This window comes from Onychostoma macrolepis, chromosome 15 (assembly GCF_012432095.1).
Source record: "Onychostoma macrolepis isolate SWU-2019 chromosome 15, ASM1243209v1, whole genome shotgun sequence".
Taxonomy (NCBI): Eukaryota; Metazoa; Chordata; class Actinopteri; order Cypriniformes; family Cyprinidae; genus Onychostoma; species Onychostoma macrolepis.
Genome location: NC_081169.1, coordinates 15,663,255 through 15,679,616, shown reverse-complemented (window position 1 = coordinate 15,679,616; position 16,362 = coordinate 15,663,255). Strand labels below are relative to the sequence as shown.

Below are 16,362 nucleotides of genomic sequence, written 5' to 3'. Positions count from 1 at the left end.
CATGCTCACAGCAGCCTGTCTGTTGATGTACTGGCAGTAGCAAGACAAGTCAAGTCACCTTTATTTATATAGCGCTTTTAACAATACAGATTGTGTCAAAGCATTTAACAGTATCAAATTGGAGGATAGCGTGTCAGTAATGTATAATGATAAGATTAAACATTCAATTTTCAGTTAAAGGCATTTCATTATTGAATTCAGAGATGTCATTGTCTAGCTCAGTTTAGTTTAAATAGTATCAGATCTATTCTGCAGTTGCGTAGCAGATCTATTCTGCCAAGACCAAACACATTAACAGAGAGTATGCATCATTATTTATGATAAAACCTTAAAAGTCCAGCATAAAAAAAAACCCCAATTTAATTCTGTTTAAGCCAGTTTAAGAGTCGATAAAGGACACCAAGGTTGATAACTATAACCATAAATAACTATGTTTTAAGAATCGTTCTAATTCTAATACTGTATAGTTATAGTAAGTATGACAAAAAGAATAATATCATTGGATTCAAAACTATTTTTAGAACGATTTTTTTCTTCCAGCTGATGAATAATTAAAACAAGACAGGCAATCAGAATCCACCTGACTTTAAGGAGCCTGAGCATTTAAAGCAACAGATGACAGAACTGCAATGCGCACTTATGATAAACAAAATGTTATTACGCATTGATGTGAGTGGTAAGTAGTTTTTGGTGTAAACGACCTGTAAAACGTGGAAATTGTTCATGTAAATTGCCAGATGTCAAAGCTGGAAACTTTAACTTAATAAGAGAAAGTTTAAAAGTGTCTAATTGTATGAAGTACCTCCTCCATTCTTCTTATAATTTATCCATCAAATCTGCCAGTATACAGCCAAGACTTAGTCCAAACAGAGAAGCAAAGACACATAAAGAAAGGCTCCCCTGTAGTCTACAATCAAACAGTCTTTATCCACATCCACGTTCACACAACCCCTCTTCACTTTAATTACCACAACACTCACTGAATACAAACATATTGGCTTTAATGTCTGGTGCTAAAAAGAGGCGAGCCTTGCGTGCCTCTCCAGCTTCTTTTCAAGTCAGCGTAGTTACCGGCTCTCACGACCTCGGGACTTCTTCAGACTCTCATCTCTCTGTTTCTGTCTCCTCAGAATTAGAACACAGTGTCTGCAGTGTTAAAAGTTGAGCCTTGGCTGAGCAATTAGCCATTAAAGACTAGGTCAGAGGATGATTGGTAGGCCAGATGATGGACCTGGTGATAGCTCTGGGGTAAAAAGCACACTTTTAAGAGACCTGACCATCACACGCTGTGTTTCTCTCTCAGATATCTCTCATCTTCTTATTCGGTTACCTCCTACAGTACTAGAGTCTTGATCATTCAGCGTTCGCAGACCCTTTCCTTCATATTTCATCACATCCACGTTATTGCTCTCCCCAGGCGGGCTCACACACTGACACAAATTGTGTACATTACAGAGGAATGTTATGGCTGCTGTGACAGTTTTATTGCCACCCGGATGAAGACATAAACGGGTAATTCATGATTTCTATCAGCGATAATGCTGAAGTCTTCAAAATGCTCCTCAACTTCCATTTCTCCAAATTCTGTCAGAAATGTGTTTTTATACTGGCACCAAACCGTATAGTATGTGAGAAATGGGTCCTTCGGAAATAAAAATATCACTCTGCGGAGCTCTTTAAACGCTTTGAAATGTGAGGAACTTGTACCTTATGGTTTAAATCGACTGGTCTCGAGTTGATTTGCAAGGCTCATGCCAAACCAGCTGGTGTGGTATGATATCTTTCAAGACAAGAAGCGAATTGGTAGTTTAACTCCCAGCGTGTGTCGGGAAGTGTTGACTCCTCTCCAATGTTCAACATGGGGTGCAAACTTGACGGGGCTTAGTGACTACTGTTGTCTTCAGCCACTGTGATAAAAACACACATAAGACACAGACGCGCCTAATAAATGAGGTCTCGTGCTGAGAGTACAAGTAAACAAATTCAGTTGAAAGACGGAGCAAGCCAACAGAGCCAGGCGAACATAATCGAATTCAAATAGCTGTGTGTGTATTAAAACAACCTGCTGTGAGTGTGTATCAGTGTTGGGGAGAAATTAAACTAAAATTAGTGACGCTACCAGCTAAACATTTTTTAGGAGCACGATCGTGTCTGGTTGCTTAAAAATGTTGCTTGTCCTGTAACTTTTCCAACACTAGCAGTATAGCATGACAAAATTCTATATTTATGTATATCACTTGTTATGGCAATACAGCTTTACAATTATCACAAGTTTAAAAATTTAAGTCTTGCATATTATCTTTTTTAAGTGAAATATTAATATTAAGTCACATATTAAGTTAAATATGTGACAAAAATACACTGATGTCTTTTGTGAAAATGTAATAAAGTGAATCAATTAATTCAAATGTTTGACGATTTTTTTTTAAAGAAATTAAAACTAAATTAAATTACACATATTATACATTAAATTGATCAAAAGCGACAGCAAATGTGTTTATAAATATGCCAAATTTAGCTTTGCTTCACACGAATAAATTAAGTTTTAAAATATATTACAATTGAGAAGTTATTTAAAATTGTAATATTTCACAGTATACACACTTTGGAATGGTAGTGTATGTATAGTATATTATCTTTTATAGTATAGTATAGTGTAGTATGTATAGTATATTATCTAAAGTATTACAGTATCTCACAGAAGTGAGTACACCCCTCACACTGGGGAGCTACAGATCATTGAGGGAACCATGAATGCCAACATGTACTGTGACATACTGAAGCAGAGCATGATCCCCTCCCTTCGGAGACTGGGCCGCAGGGCAGTATTCCAACATGATAACGACCCCAAACACACCTCCAAGACGACCACTGCCTTGCTAAAGAAGCTGAGGGTAAAGGTGATGGACTGGCCAAGCATGTCTCCAGACCTAAACCCTATTGAGCATCTGTGGGGCATCAAATGGAAGGCGGAGGAGCGCAAGGTCTCTAACATCCACCAGCTCCGTGATGTCGTCATGGAGGAGTGGAAGAGGACTCCAGTGGCAACCTGTGAAGCTCTGGTGAACTCCATGCCCAAGAGGGTTAAGGCAGTGCTGGAAAATAATGGTGGCCACACAAAATATTGACACTTTGGGCCCAATTTGGACATTTTCACTTAGGGGTGTACTCACTTTTGTGGCCAGCGGTTCAGACATTAATGGCTGTGTGTTGAGTTATTTTGAGGGGACAGCAAATTTACACTGTTATACAAGCTGTACACTCACTACTTTACATTGTAGCAAAGTGTCATTTCTTCAGTGTTGTCACATGAAAAGATACTGTATAATAAAATATTTACAAAAATGTGAGGGGTGTATTCACTTCTGTGAGATACTGTATATGTGACCCTGGACCACAAAATTGAATAAATGAATAAATAAGCTTTCCGCTGAAGTATGGTTTGTTAGGATAGGACAATATTTGGCTGAGATACAACTATTTGAAAATCTGGAATCTGAGGGTGCAAAAAAAATCAAAATATTGAGAAAATCGCCTTTAAAGTTGTCCAAATGAAGTCCTTAGCAATGCATATTCCTAATCAAAAATTAAGTTTTGATATATTTACGGTAGGAAATTTAAACAAAAATCTTCATGGAACATGATTTTTACTTAATATCCTAATATTAATATAAATAATATTTTAATATTAATTAATATTTTGGCATAAAATAAAAAAATGATCATTGATCATGTATTACTGGCTATTGCTACAAATATACCCGTGCTACTTATGACTGGTTTTGTGGTCCAGGGCCACATATAATACTAGTTTTTTCATTTTGCCTTTTAATTTGTATGTTTTTGAGTAATATATAAATTCTAAAAGTAATCCTCAAATAATATCACCTGATAAAGTAAGTAAAATAATTAGCAAGTAAAATTAGTTTAGTTTAGTTTAGTTAAAACTTAAAAATTTAAATAAAAAAGTTTTGTGAGTGGCCTGTAGCTCACAAAGCTACATTTTCAAATACACTTCCCCAAAACGAATGTGTATGAAGCGAGTGTGAGATAAGACCGGGGCCTGACACTGTCTAAACTACTCAGAGGATGAGCTCTGCCGCCCAGGGGGAGAATCAGAGCGGGACAAATGCGAGGCAGGAGATGCGGCCTGTACGCAGCAGGAGAAAATCCAACCATTGAAGCCTCTCCTTCAGGGTAGAGGAGCTACTTCTCCCTGCTGCCAGGCCTCAGCTGCAGGTGGTATAATCTCAGGCCTTGATTAACTACTTCTATTACCAAACTTAATTACGAAATCGTCAAGAGTGGCCTGCGCTGGCGTGAGCAGGCCAACCCCCCGCAGCAAGAGAGACAAACAAATAAACAGCAGTGCAGCTCCGACAGCCGGCTTCTGACTGCTATTAGGCTCCACAGAGCTCAGGCTAATTAATAGCCCGCGATGCTATCGATGGGGGAAATAAAGACAATTGACAATTGCCTCTCGCAAGCCCTGGGAAAAAAGACGCAGGACTGAGACCTGCTGGGAAATGGGCTGGAAGTTTGTGTGTGTACATGTGTTTGTTTTTGCATAAAAATATGTGAGTGGTTTTAAAAAAGCTGCATCATTGGTAGGGCTGCACAATATTAAAAATAAATTTTTTTGAGTGTGAAATGCTGTTTTTTTTAACCAGCTGTTTAAAAAAAAAAATTTGAATAATTTTCTCACTGCTTGACTTAAGCCACATTCCCACTGTTTTTGACCAATTCAGTATGACTATAAAAATTTTAATAATTGCCATGATTTAGTTTTGATTATTGATTATAATATTTAGATTATTGTCATATTGTTAAATAAAATATAAAAAAGAGAAATATATTGAAATAATATTGTAAAAGAAATACTAAAAAGTAACAGTAATAATAAGTAATAGAATAGTAATACCAATACATTTATTTTACATTATACTACGGGGCCGTTGAATGCTTGAATCTGATTGGCTGACGAACGTTCTAAGGTGTGCAATTATTTTTAGGGAAAGGCACGGCGAACGTAGTTCCAGGCAGCTCTTGACCGCATTATATGACCATATCACTTCGCCAAATGATTTCTGTTATTTCAAAGGTCTTACAACAGCAAAATAACCAAAACCCACAACGACACTGGCCAAACAAATAAATATAGTAAACAATATGATAAAACCGACAGATTATGTCCATGTTTTTGCCACAAAATTGCGCTTTATTATGCACAGAAAGCACTTACTCTATCTCTCCCGCTCTCTCTCCCTCACAGACCGCACATACATAACATTTACAGTTTGCACACACTAGCATACATCGTGCTAATGTTGTTAGCGCTACTCTGACGATTTTATCAGTAAACAACTTAAAAACTACATGATTTCTCACAAGCGAGGTAACAACAATGGCGCTGTTCGTGAACAGAAGGAACTAAGTTTCACTATAACTAGAGACATTGCTGCAGAACACTATTGAGAGACGCACAGAGGTAATCTCTCTCTCTCTCTCTCTCTCTCTCATAACTTAGTTATTAACTGTATTAACTGCATTAGTCTGTTATCAACGGCTCAAGCCTCCGTTACTAGGTTTAAAATTACATTTAGGAATTAGCAACGGAGGCGTTGGATGAAATGCGGAAGAAATAATCCTACTCACAATAGCGATTTAAGTAGAAATACCGGACGAATGCCTTGAAATATATCATCTGATGGATGTCTTGAGGTGTGGCAACCGTAGTATAAGCGGAATAATTGACTTCGGTCCGTTGAATTATTAGAAAAATAATGCACACCCGAGGTGGTGCGAGGTGTAACGGCCACTCCACTTCGCGTCGTGACCGCATCACCACCTCGGGTGTGCATTATTTTTCTAATAATTCAACGGACCGAAGTCAATTATTCCTTACGTAAAATACTGTTATATACTACTGGAAAATATTCAAATGGTAAACCATTGAGCTTTAATTAAGATTATTGTGAAAATGAGCAATAATTGTATTTTATTGTTAAATTACAATAATATTATTTGTGATATAGTGAAATAAAATTATTAAACAATAAGAAATATTTTGTTATAATACTGTAAAAACTGAATATAAAAATATATTGGGAAATAAAAATATTAAACAAAACAAAACATGTATTGTAATAATACTGTAAAAAATGGACACTAATATTTATTATTTATTATTATCTTAAACCATATAGCTTTCATTTTGACAGGTTTCCAGCAAATAAAAACATGCGCTGCCGGTTTCAGAGTGAAGCTGGTCTATTTGTTCATTTACATGTGTGCAGCCCATGGCATTTAGTGTGTCTAAACAGCTCGATTCACAATGAACCAAACTGTTCTAAGACACTGAAACACTATCACGGGCTACACGTGTGTAAATGCAATGCTTGAAACCTGTAAAGCATATATTTATTCAATCAAAGCCTGCACAATTTGACAGTAGAGATACTGATTTTATTTCAATTTATGTATATTGGGCAGATCTAACCAATGGTGTGTACATGTGTGTGTGTGTGTGTTACTGCAAACATGCTTTCCCTGCATCGCTGCTCTAAGGGCACACCGGCTGGCGGGGTGCCCAAACCAACCAGCTTCCTTTCTCATGGATCCTGAAGGGCATTTCCGCTCGGCTTGCCCCCTGGGACCCAGCAGCTACACTATCTAGCGTTCGGAGCGGGGCAAAGTCAATGAGATCACGCCACATCATCTCTGAAGCTCACAACAGAAAACCGTGTCCTTGGTCAGAGCCCATTTTAGACTGAAAAGGTGTCCCATCATAATTCTGTCCATCCTATTCTGTACAACATCTTCATCCCAGAACAGGCTGAATTATATCATCCATTTAGCCAAACCATCACAGGCCAATGGAGGACACCATCTGCCCACGGTTGCAAAGCGCTGACTTCTTATTAGCGTGCTTGATATCACTCATTACCCACTCTCATATAAAGATAAACGCAGGGTGTCCTGAATTAAAGCACATTCTCTAGAAAATATTTACTAGTCTAAACAGTCTTTTCATCACTTGTGGAGAGAGAGGAAACGCGTGGGTGAGAATGCCAGTCGGAGGATGCTAAGCTGAGCGCTGTATGTTGTGGCCGTGTTTAATGGGGTCTCTTTATGGAGATGACTGGTGGAGCTTATGGCAGAGAACATGCCAGATCAGACAGGGAAAGCCAAGGGAAACGTCAGGCCTGCTGAAACTGAGGAATACGGTCGAGGCGGAGGTGACCTTCTTAATGTCGGCACATCTTCATATGCTAAGTGGTCTAACTACTTCAGACAACGTGAGGAGAAATGCTGCTTCCAAAAGCTGCATCTCTGGCTGCTAATAAACAAAAGGCAACATATATATGATGGGGACAGGTGGGATATATGCCCACTATTTAATTAAATAGCTCACACTAGGAATGTGTCTATTACTGTCTAAAACAGGGGAAACATTTCCAGTTCTCTAGCAAGAGTTTATTTAGTTTTTGTGTACTATAATGAGATGAATTTGTTATTTTGTTTTGTTGGGCGGTTGTTGCAGTTGGTATCGGTGGCAAAAAACAACAAGCAATGTTCTTTGCAGCACATGCTCCAATCTATTCCTTTTCCAATCTGTCACATATTTTGCTATCTATTCCAGTGAAACCCTAAAGGAAAATGCGAACAGTTCCCATACTATATATCTGTTATAACTGCAGCAATTTTATATAAAATCAATTTAAAAATGAATATAATTTTATATAAAAAATAAAATAAAATAAAATAAGCCCATAACCTCTCATATTCATAGCAAAAATATAACTGGACAAAAAAAAAATTATGTTTGGTTTCATCCACTGTTCGCCAAAATCCAAGATGGATGAAGTTATCGAATTAAGTTAATTTGAGCACTTGTATTAGTAATCAAGTATGATCACTCCCTTAAATCACTGTGTAATGAGTTAATTAGATCTTGTTTTGTAGAAAAACAGGCAGTCAATATGCAGATTAAATGATTTTTGGATATTTTTAATATACAATTTTAGTGTTTACATTTCAGTTTTGACATTGAAACCAGCAAAAATGACATAAATAACCGGATTATCACATACAGTAGAATATTTATTTATCAATAAAAACTGCAAAAATCCTTCTAATTAACTAATTAGAAGCTATGACTTCAAAATATCATAGAAGAATAATTCACCATGGATTCCTTTGAAATTTCCCTAGGGCCTTTTATAATGAGGTTTTTCAATGAATGAGTAATTTAAGGCCTGTGGTAAACATAAATTGACGATACTTTGTCTTGCCCTACAACATAAACTACACACACTTAAACGCCCAATGTTCTTGTATAGTTACTAATTACAAATACACAATTTTACAATTAAACATAACTGCTTCCAAAAAAAAAACATCAGAAAATCTCAAGAGATCCCATGGTGAATTAGTCTTCCAGGTATTGATGTCACAGCTGTAGCACTGTAGCATGCCATTTTTGTGACATCACAACCTCCCTTTACTGCTTTTATATTCAAACTGATGCCCATGCACTGAATAGTAAATTTACTTGGCTAAATAATTGAACAAGCTCAAAACTTCATTGAAAACCCACTTGTGGAAAACGCAATTGAAAATACAATTTGCAATTGCTTTTGAAAATAGTCTGGAAAATCATTCCATACTATAGTGCATAAAAAGCCTAACAGGCAAAATACCGGATTATAAAAGCTAAAATAAATCTGTTATGACAGATTGCAATAACTGCATCTGTATTTTTGAGGCTGCATGAGCACTCTGATTTCGACAGCAGTGCTTTTACATTTGAAATGCTGTCATTCACACACACCGGCGTTTCATTATTGAACATTTGTTGCAAAGTCCTGTCTTTTTGAAAGCTTTCCCGATCATTATACAGAGAAGCCAAGCTTCCAGGTGGGACAAAAAAATACATTGACTGAAAGTCCAATGTCCAATAATGTTTAAAGCCTTTTGTCCAGTGAACATTGATCCATCTTTGCTCCATTAAAAACAAGTGTTCAGATATAAGCCACAGATTCCTACTGATGCACAGCTTCAAAAAGGGCTTCATGGGCCATGCATCCCCTGACATCTATAGATATATGTAAAAAAAATAAATAAATTGAGCTCTGCTTGACTTTTATTCACTAAAATACTGAAATACACTGACAGAGAGAGAACCATACCACAATATGTAGAACAATAAATAGAGCAATTTAATTATAGATAGAACTAACAAAGGAAAGACAGAAAGAACAACAGAGAAGATAGATAGATAGATAGATAGATAGATAGATAGATACAACCCCCATGTCTTGGAAACTGATAATTAAACCAGATCTCTTGATTAAATTAATTTTGTCAGGTGTTATTGCCCAAATCACTGAATAATTAGTTTTGGAATATTTTGTAAAACCCATAAGCATATCACCTTCCGTCCATGTGCCAAAACTTCCTCAAATACGTCTTGGAGAGTGTTGGCAGTGTGTAAAATAATCAGCGAAGTGTTGAAATGTTACATAAGCTCTCATTAGCCACTGGCACTCGGATAGGACCGGCATACTGCTAGAACCACGCTTGGTTTAAAGACACCTGTACAAAAAGCGCTGCGGCCATCTTGTCATCCCAGCTGGGTTTGATACATCTTTTGAGCTGAAACTGATGTGAAATTGCAGTGCTGGTTGAGTGCGGTACAGTTCACATATGTGAGATGCTTGCCAGAGAAATTCAATTTAGAAGTGCCAATAGTGTGTGCTGGTCCGCCTCCCTCGCCTCCCTCTATACCAGCTTCCAGAAGGGAAGCGTATGTACACGTGGGCCAATCTGTCCAATACCCGCTGGGTAGGATCGGCTCTGCCAACTGCTCCGGGACATGATGGATAAATCTAGACTTAACACTGCTCTCAGTGCTGTACCACTTTCCATCTCGCTCTCCTTTTAGCCACAACGCTCCATGTTTTTTTCTGTTTGTCCAGCATCTCTGGAAAGCTTCACGGATTCCCAGTAGGTAGGGTGTTGATGTATCCTCCAAAACGGCTATGAGCCTCAAGCATCTGTCAGTATATGATGTGGAAAGAGAAAGCATGTGCATTCGTGGATGTGTGCATGTGTGCACATGTCTTTGTATAAAGCCTGGCAGCTTCACTCAAGACTTGTTGCCAAGGCATCCGTATAGCTCAAATAGCTGCTAATCTGAGACAGAGTGTTCAGAAGCATTCTGCTTTAAATATCTTAGGATATTGACAGCCTAAATCACACACAAAAACAAATGTAAAACTCTCTCAGGACATTAACATTCACTTTTCATTTATGTACATTACCACAGTTTTCCCAACCTTTTTCAGCTTAGGTATTCCCACAGCTCCTTCAGTAAAGCCCAAGAACCAATAACAGAACCATAAATGTTACTTTTAACCCATACTGTATATAATTTATTAATATTAAAAGGGAGGCTTCTTGAGAAACTATAGAAGCATGGTTTAAAGCAACATTTAGGTTTATGTTAGTTTGAGACATTTCGTGAAATTACTCAGTCTCACGTCATTCCAAACCGGCAGGACTTGTTTTGTTTTTTTCTGTGGAACATACATGTAATATAAGATATTTTGAAGATTCTCAGTTTTTGTCCATACAATTGAAGTCAACGGTCACCAAAGCTGTTTGGTTACAAACATTCTTCAGAAAATCTTATTTCCTGTTCTGCAGAAGAATGAAAGTTATAAATTAATTAATTTTAAAATGAAATAAATTAAAACAAAATTCATCTTTTTACATTATTAAATTTTTGGACAGTACTAATATATTTTAAAATGTTTAATTTCGGATTTATAGGATTAAAGCAAAATCATTCCAAGTACCTGACTATTGGTTATGCTTGGAATAGCATACAACTCTTATTATTCATGCAGTGTGCAATATGCTAATTTACATTGCAATATACAACAGAACACACACTGCACAGAATACTGTATCCCATAATGCAATACAATCAACTGGACCTTCCATCTCCAGAGTGATGGATGATTCAAAAATAATATCAGTCATTTCCGGAGTCATTATTATTTGATCAAACTGCTAAAAGTAAAGGAATTTTCAACATTTTCAAAATTAAACTGTAATATATACAGTATATACTATAATGAAAGTCACTGACACATTTTTCAAAATATCATCTTCTATGTTCCACAGAATAAAGTACGTCACACAGGTTTGGAACGACATGATGATACAATGTAAATAATGGGAGAATTTTCACTTTTGGGCGAACTATCCCCTGGCACCACTGCATTAAACATGCACACAGTATTGTACTACAATCACAGCATAACGCACAGTGATCACACAATTCAAAAAAGCAGTATAAAGTGTAAACTATGCAGAACACCAGTATTCCATCCAAAAACATCCGCTGTATTTTTCACACTCATACTTGTTAAATGAAAACAGCCTCTGCTTGGATTTGTAGGTGAATGTCTATCATTAAGGGAAAGAGACACTGTGAGCTCAGTTTTTCACAACAACAATTGCACAACAAATACAGAAAATGATGTGCAGAGGGGAGCTACGCTAGGACAGCGAGGTGACATTCGCATGAACTGTGCTATCCAGCTGGACCGCACAGCAGCGCTGAAAGGTCCAGGCCAGGGAAGCGACAGTTGCATTACATCAAATTGAGACAGCGGATATTACTCTCTAGAAAAACAGTGACGTCTTTGTGAAACTAATAAGGTTGGGCGCGAGCACCAGCTGCCAGGCCAATCTCTGCTGTTATGACTGAAATAGTGAACAAAGTGGCCTTCGACTGTCCATCTGTCCATCACGAATCACAGAGCTCGCCGTACAGCAGCAGCTGACGGAGAAAGTTGACAGTGTTTCAAAAGGTTAAAAGAGCAATAAAAAAAGTGTATGTGAGTGACACAAGGTGACGGTCAGAAAGGCTGTAGAAATGCGGTGTCACTCAGAAACCAGGCTGCTGTTTGACAGCGCTACCCTTCTGCTCTCTCGCCGTCATATACAGAAACAGCCAACGCTAACAACAGTCAGCCGTCAGCTCAGTTTATCCTAAATGGCTGTTTTAAGTTGGAAAGCGCTCATACTATGCTGCTGGACTCAGCTCGGGGCACAGCAAGAAAACACTTAACTTCAGAGGTGCCGCTGTGTGAAAATGGATGGAAATTTTTATTCTATGAGAACACTATGAGTAATTTTTTATTCTAAGAGTAATTCCATTACTCAAAAAAGAACAAAAGAACAGTACACTTCCACAATGCTCTCACACTATTTCAATAGTGGACAAACAATGGTTCAAACCTTTTGGTCTGTGTCAGGTAGTCCTTCAGGAAACCTTTTCTGAGCAAAAAGGGGGCCTAGCGTCAATCTTTTAAGTTGATTCTTTCATAGCTATCCTTTGTGAATTCAAAAGTGTTGTGTGTTTTCCGTCTTTGATAAAAACAAATGTTCCAAAATGTTTTTGATAAAAAACAAATGTCCCAAAAATAACCCCAAAATGCCATGAGTCTCATCAGATGGAGTGCAACATAAAAACAATGTTACTTAAATTAAATTAAGTGGTATGTGCACATCCAAACAACAACAACAACAAAAAAACAAACAAAAAAAACAATAAGTTTAGAGCAGGTAAATGATCAAGAAACAAAATCCTAGAATGCTTTCAAAAAGAATAGCACATTGTCACAATGCGCTCAAACTAATAATCAAATCTCATCGGGTGGAGTGCAACACAAAACCAGTTACTATTACGAAACGGCATGTGCACATCTGAAATGACTTTAAAGGAGGTTCATGACCAAAAAAAACATTCAAGAAGGCCTTCAAAAAAACTAAAAAGGCATCATATTTTCACTATGCTCTCAAACTCTATTTTAATAGTGGACAAACAACGTTCTGCCTTTTCAGGTAGCCTACCCATTTAATTATATGAAGTTCCAAACAATCTCTTTATGGACTTTTTTAAAACGTCACTTTCAAAGGAGTGACAGAAATCTCTCAGGTTTCATTAAAAATATCTTCACTTGCGTTTATGAGATAAACAAATGTCATACAGGTTTGGAACAACATGAGGGTGAGTAAATGATGATAGAATGAGTTTGATGAGTTTTTGGGTGAACTGTCCGTTTAAATTTCCAAACACTCGCTTTCTGCTTACTAATGGCAGATGGTACACCTGCGAGAGCCCCCGCTTCATGTCGCAATAACAATTCAATCTACATCCAAACCTGCCAATAAAAATCACAGGAGCATGAAAGTGCTAATTAACAATAATTCCATCACAGTCGGTCTAGCCGTCTCGCTGGAATCTATGAAAATTGGAGTTTCCTTCCTACAAAGCGTTCTGATTGAGGACTGGGGAAAAAACAATGTGCTTTTACAGGATTTCTCCACCTTTACATCACATCCATGTGACCACGGCCAGGAAATCTCATTGTGTTCCTGGCAGACAGAAACATAAACAGATAATGGCGAGTTTTACCTCTGGCTGATAGGCTGATGTGGCCGAGAGTTACTTTACCTGCCTTAGGCCATCCCTGCTGCTCTGCATGATCCGGAGGGCATAGTTCGAGCGCTGGCCTTTGCTGTTGAACTCGATGTGGCCTGTTAGACCTTCCAACTCTACCTATCCGGAGAGAGAGAGAGACAACATGTTAACGCCTGGGGGTATCATGTGATCACAGCCACAAAAGTCTTCAGTGCTGTATCGATTTATAGAGCTACGTGGACGGCAGAGCTCCTCACTGGAAGCGTTCGCACACTGCAGGAAGCGGCTATAGATGGCCGTATGTCATGCATAGGATGATGCAGTAATGACAAGCTGATGGTCGTTAATCTTTAATGGCTGAGTAAGACACAGTGTCTCGGTTTCACAGATTCTGCTGAAGGCTGCAGTTCTGACGAGGGTTTGTGGGCCGCAGTGGTACAGAGAGCAAAAACTAAATGATGAATGAGCCTGCAACGGCAGCAGGTGAGATGATTGGCAGCTTGTGGGCTCTCCCTGCGGTTCTTACCATCCTCAGGTAGTTCATCAGACTTGTGCCGTGCTCCCAGATCTTAGAGGACTTGCAGGAGAGCTGAGTGGCTCCTACGTTCTGGCTACGGTTCAGCTCCTGCACGGCTGCCACCACCGTGTGTACCGCATCAAACAGCAGCGCTGACGAAAGCTGGAACACACACACGTAACAGTAAACACATAGAGAGAGGAAACAGAATGCAGTACAATCCAACTATAGGCTGCTAGCCGAGATAGATACACACTTCATGGCCAAAAGTATGCTGACAAGCTTTTTTTTAGCTATCCAGCCATAGAAATAAATATGCATTTGGCAGATGCTTTTATCCAAAGGGATTTACTGGCAAAAATGTATAGCTGTATGCTCCCTGTAAATAAAACCCATGAACTCACTAGAAAATATTCCAGAAATACCACAGACCATAAAGTGTGTAATTAAATAGCATTTAATAAAAAGTCTGCCTTGGAATTATAAAGTTTTATCTGCATTCTGAGCAGTTTGGAGATATTGAGCTTCATTTATTAGAGATATTGGCTGCATTTATTTGTCATCCTTTTTGATTCTAATATGGGGACAGGCATAATGGTTTTTATTCTGTACAAAAGTATATTCTGCACCAACCATACACCGAAACCAACCCCTTAATTTTAACAATTAAAAACAGCAACAACTTTGTTTACGTCATTTTTATACCAGTTTTACAAATGAGGACATCCCCAAAGGGAGTTTTTTTGGAGATTTTGTCAGGTTTAGCTAATATTTGGGTACAAATTTGTCCCCAAAATATGTTAAGTAGGTACACACACACACAAATGAAATACCGCCTCTTTGACCTCATTGATGCTCATATTTGAATGGGAGTAAACTCCTGCATCCATGTTTTCATATCTACTGGAAAGCATTTCAAGAAGAGTGAAAAACTTATCAATGCCTGCGGTTGCAAAATTAAATGCTGAAAAAAGCACATGGATTTGGGTGTTTGGTTGTCTGCATGCATTTGGCCATGCAGAACATCATTAAATCATTCAGACATTTCATCGTTGATCATTGTGATACAACCACCACTTCCTTTGCCCCCTCAGCCCCCTGGAACAGAATTACTGACCACTTTAATTACATCAGATGGCGTGTTAATGCACTGCAGCAAAGGCTGTGGAGTTTCCTTTCCCTCTGACATCCATTATGGTGCTAAAGCTTTCTGTAATGAGGATATGTTATGCTGCATTATGGAACAGCACAGCAGCTTAGAGGAGGTGGAGATGTGCGTGTGTATGTGTTTGTGACTAAAATAGCAGTCTGTGTAAATTTTGTTGACTACGTTTCTCTCCTTTCTGTAGAAAAAACAAAAAACAGTGTAACTATTCTGGTCACATGCAGAGAAACGTCCTGGCTGCTCTCATTAGGCGAATGCAGAATGACAATGTGTGTGCGCTGCCGACTGAGGCACATATGCAGGTTCACTGGTTAATCTCTGCACAGACTAGCCAGTCTAGTCTTTGGCTAATGAAGTCCAGGGCTTAAATATCTGTTTGGTTGGTGTCTTCCATATCAAAAACATTAGGCTAAGCTAGTTTTTAAGGCTTTGCATTTCTAGGCCAGTGTGTAACACAGAGTTGAGTCTCACTGTGGGGTTTAGACCTGTTCTCTCTCTCATCTGTCTGCCAGACTACAAACCATCTTCTGATTAATTAAATATTAGACCTAATTAAATGAGAAGTGCAACCAGGCCTAGTTTCTAAAAGCAGTAAGCATTTATTTTTCAAAAGTCTTCCCCTTTCAGCTTTAATTAGAATACAAAAATGTAAAAATGAATTATTCCGACTTGCTTGCATATATCAGATAAAGAAATGTTACCAATTGATCTTTGATCATTTTTTTTCTTTATTAGCTTCCCTGGATGTTTGATGGAGTACAAACTGGGACTGAGATCAGGAATAATACATTATACAGATGTTTTCGTTTCCAAAGTGACGGAAATAACTGTGCTGACGTGAACATGTAGGGTGTGTGTATTCCTCAGGGTGAATATGTGACTTTGTGTGATGAATTATACAGCCATAGCCTCGGCTTCAAGGTAAGCAAGAGGACATGGGTAGTAGGCTGTTACAAATTAATTAACACAGCATCCTTGAGTTACAAATAAATGACTTATTTTATAATATGTACTAGACATAAACACGAAAAGCGACCATTTTTAAAGGATAGTTCACCCAAAAATTTAAATTTTGTCATTATTTACACACCCTCATGTTGTTCCACCTCTCATTTTTCAGTAAAACCCCGAATGAGATGTTGGGATGGAGGTACAAGTTGCTTTTTTCCATTAAATGAA

General features: G+C 38.0%; 1 protein-coding gene across 14 annotated transcripts in view; it reads right to left on the bottom strand.

Moving 5' to 3' along the window:
* grik4 (glutamate receptor, ionotropic, kainate 4) overlaps positions 1-16,362 on the bottom strand; it is a 371,474-nt gene that overhangs the window by 64,376 nt on the left and 290,736 nt on the right. For all 14 annotated transcript variants that reach the window (XR_009266034.1, XR_009266035.1, XM_058744470.1 and 11 more), the window contains 2 exons: positions 14,028-14,180; positions 13,535-13,639 (listed from right to left, as the gene is read on the bottom strand). Coding sequence is in view for 12 of the 14 variants with exons in the window: in XM_058744470.1 (XP_058600453.1) it covers positions 13,535-13,639; positions 14,028-14,180 (258 nt within the window). In the remaining 2 variants the exon portion in view is untranslated. The remainder of the gene's footprint in view (positions 1-13,534; positions 13,640-14,027; positions 14,181-16,362) is intronic.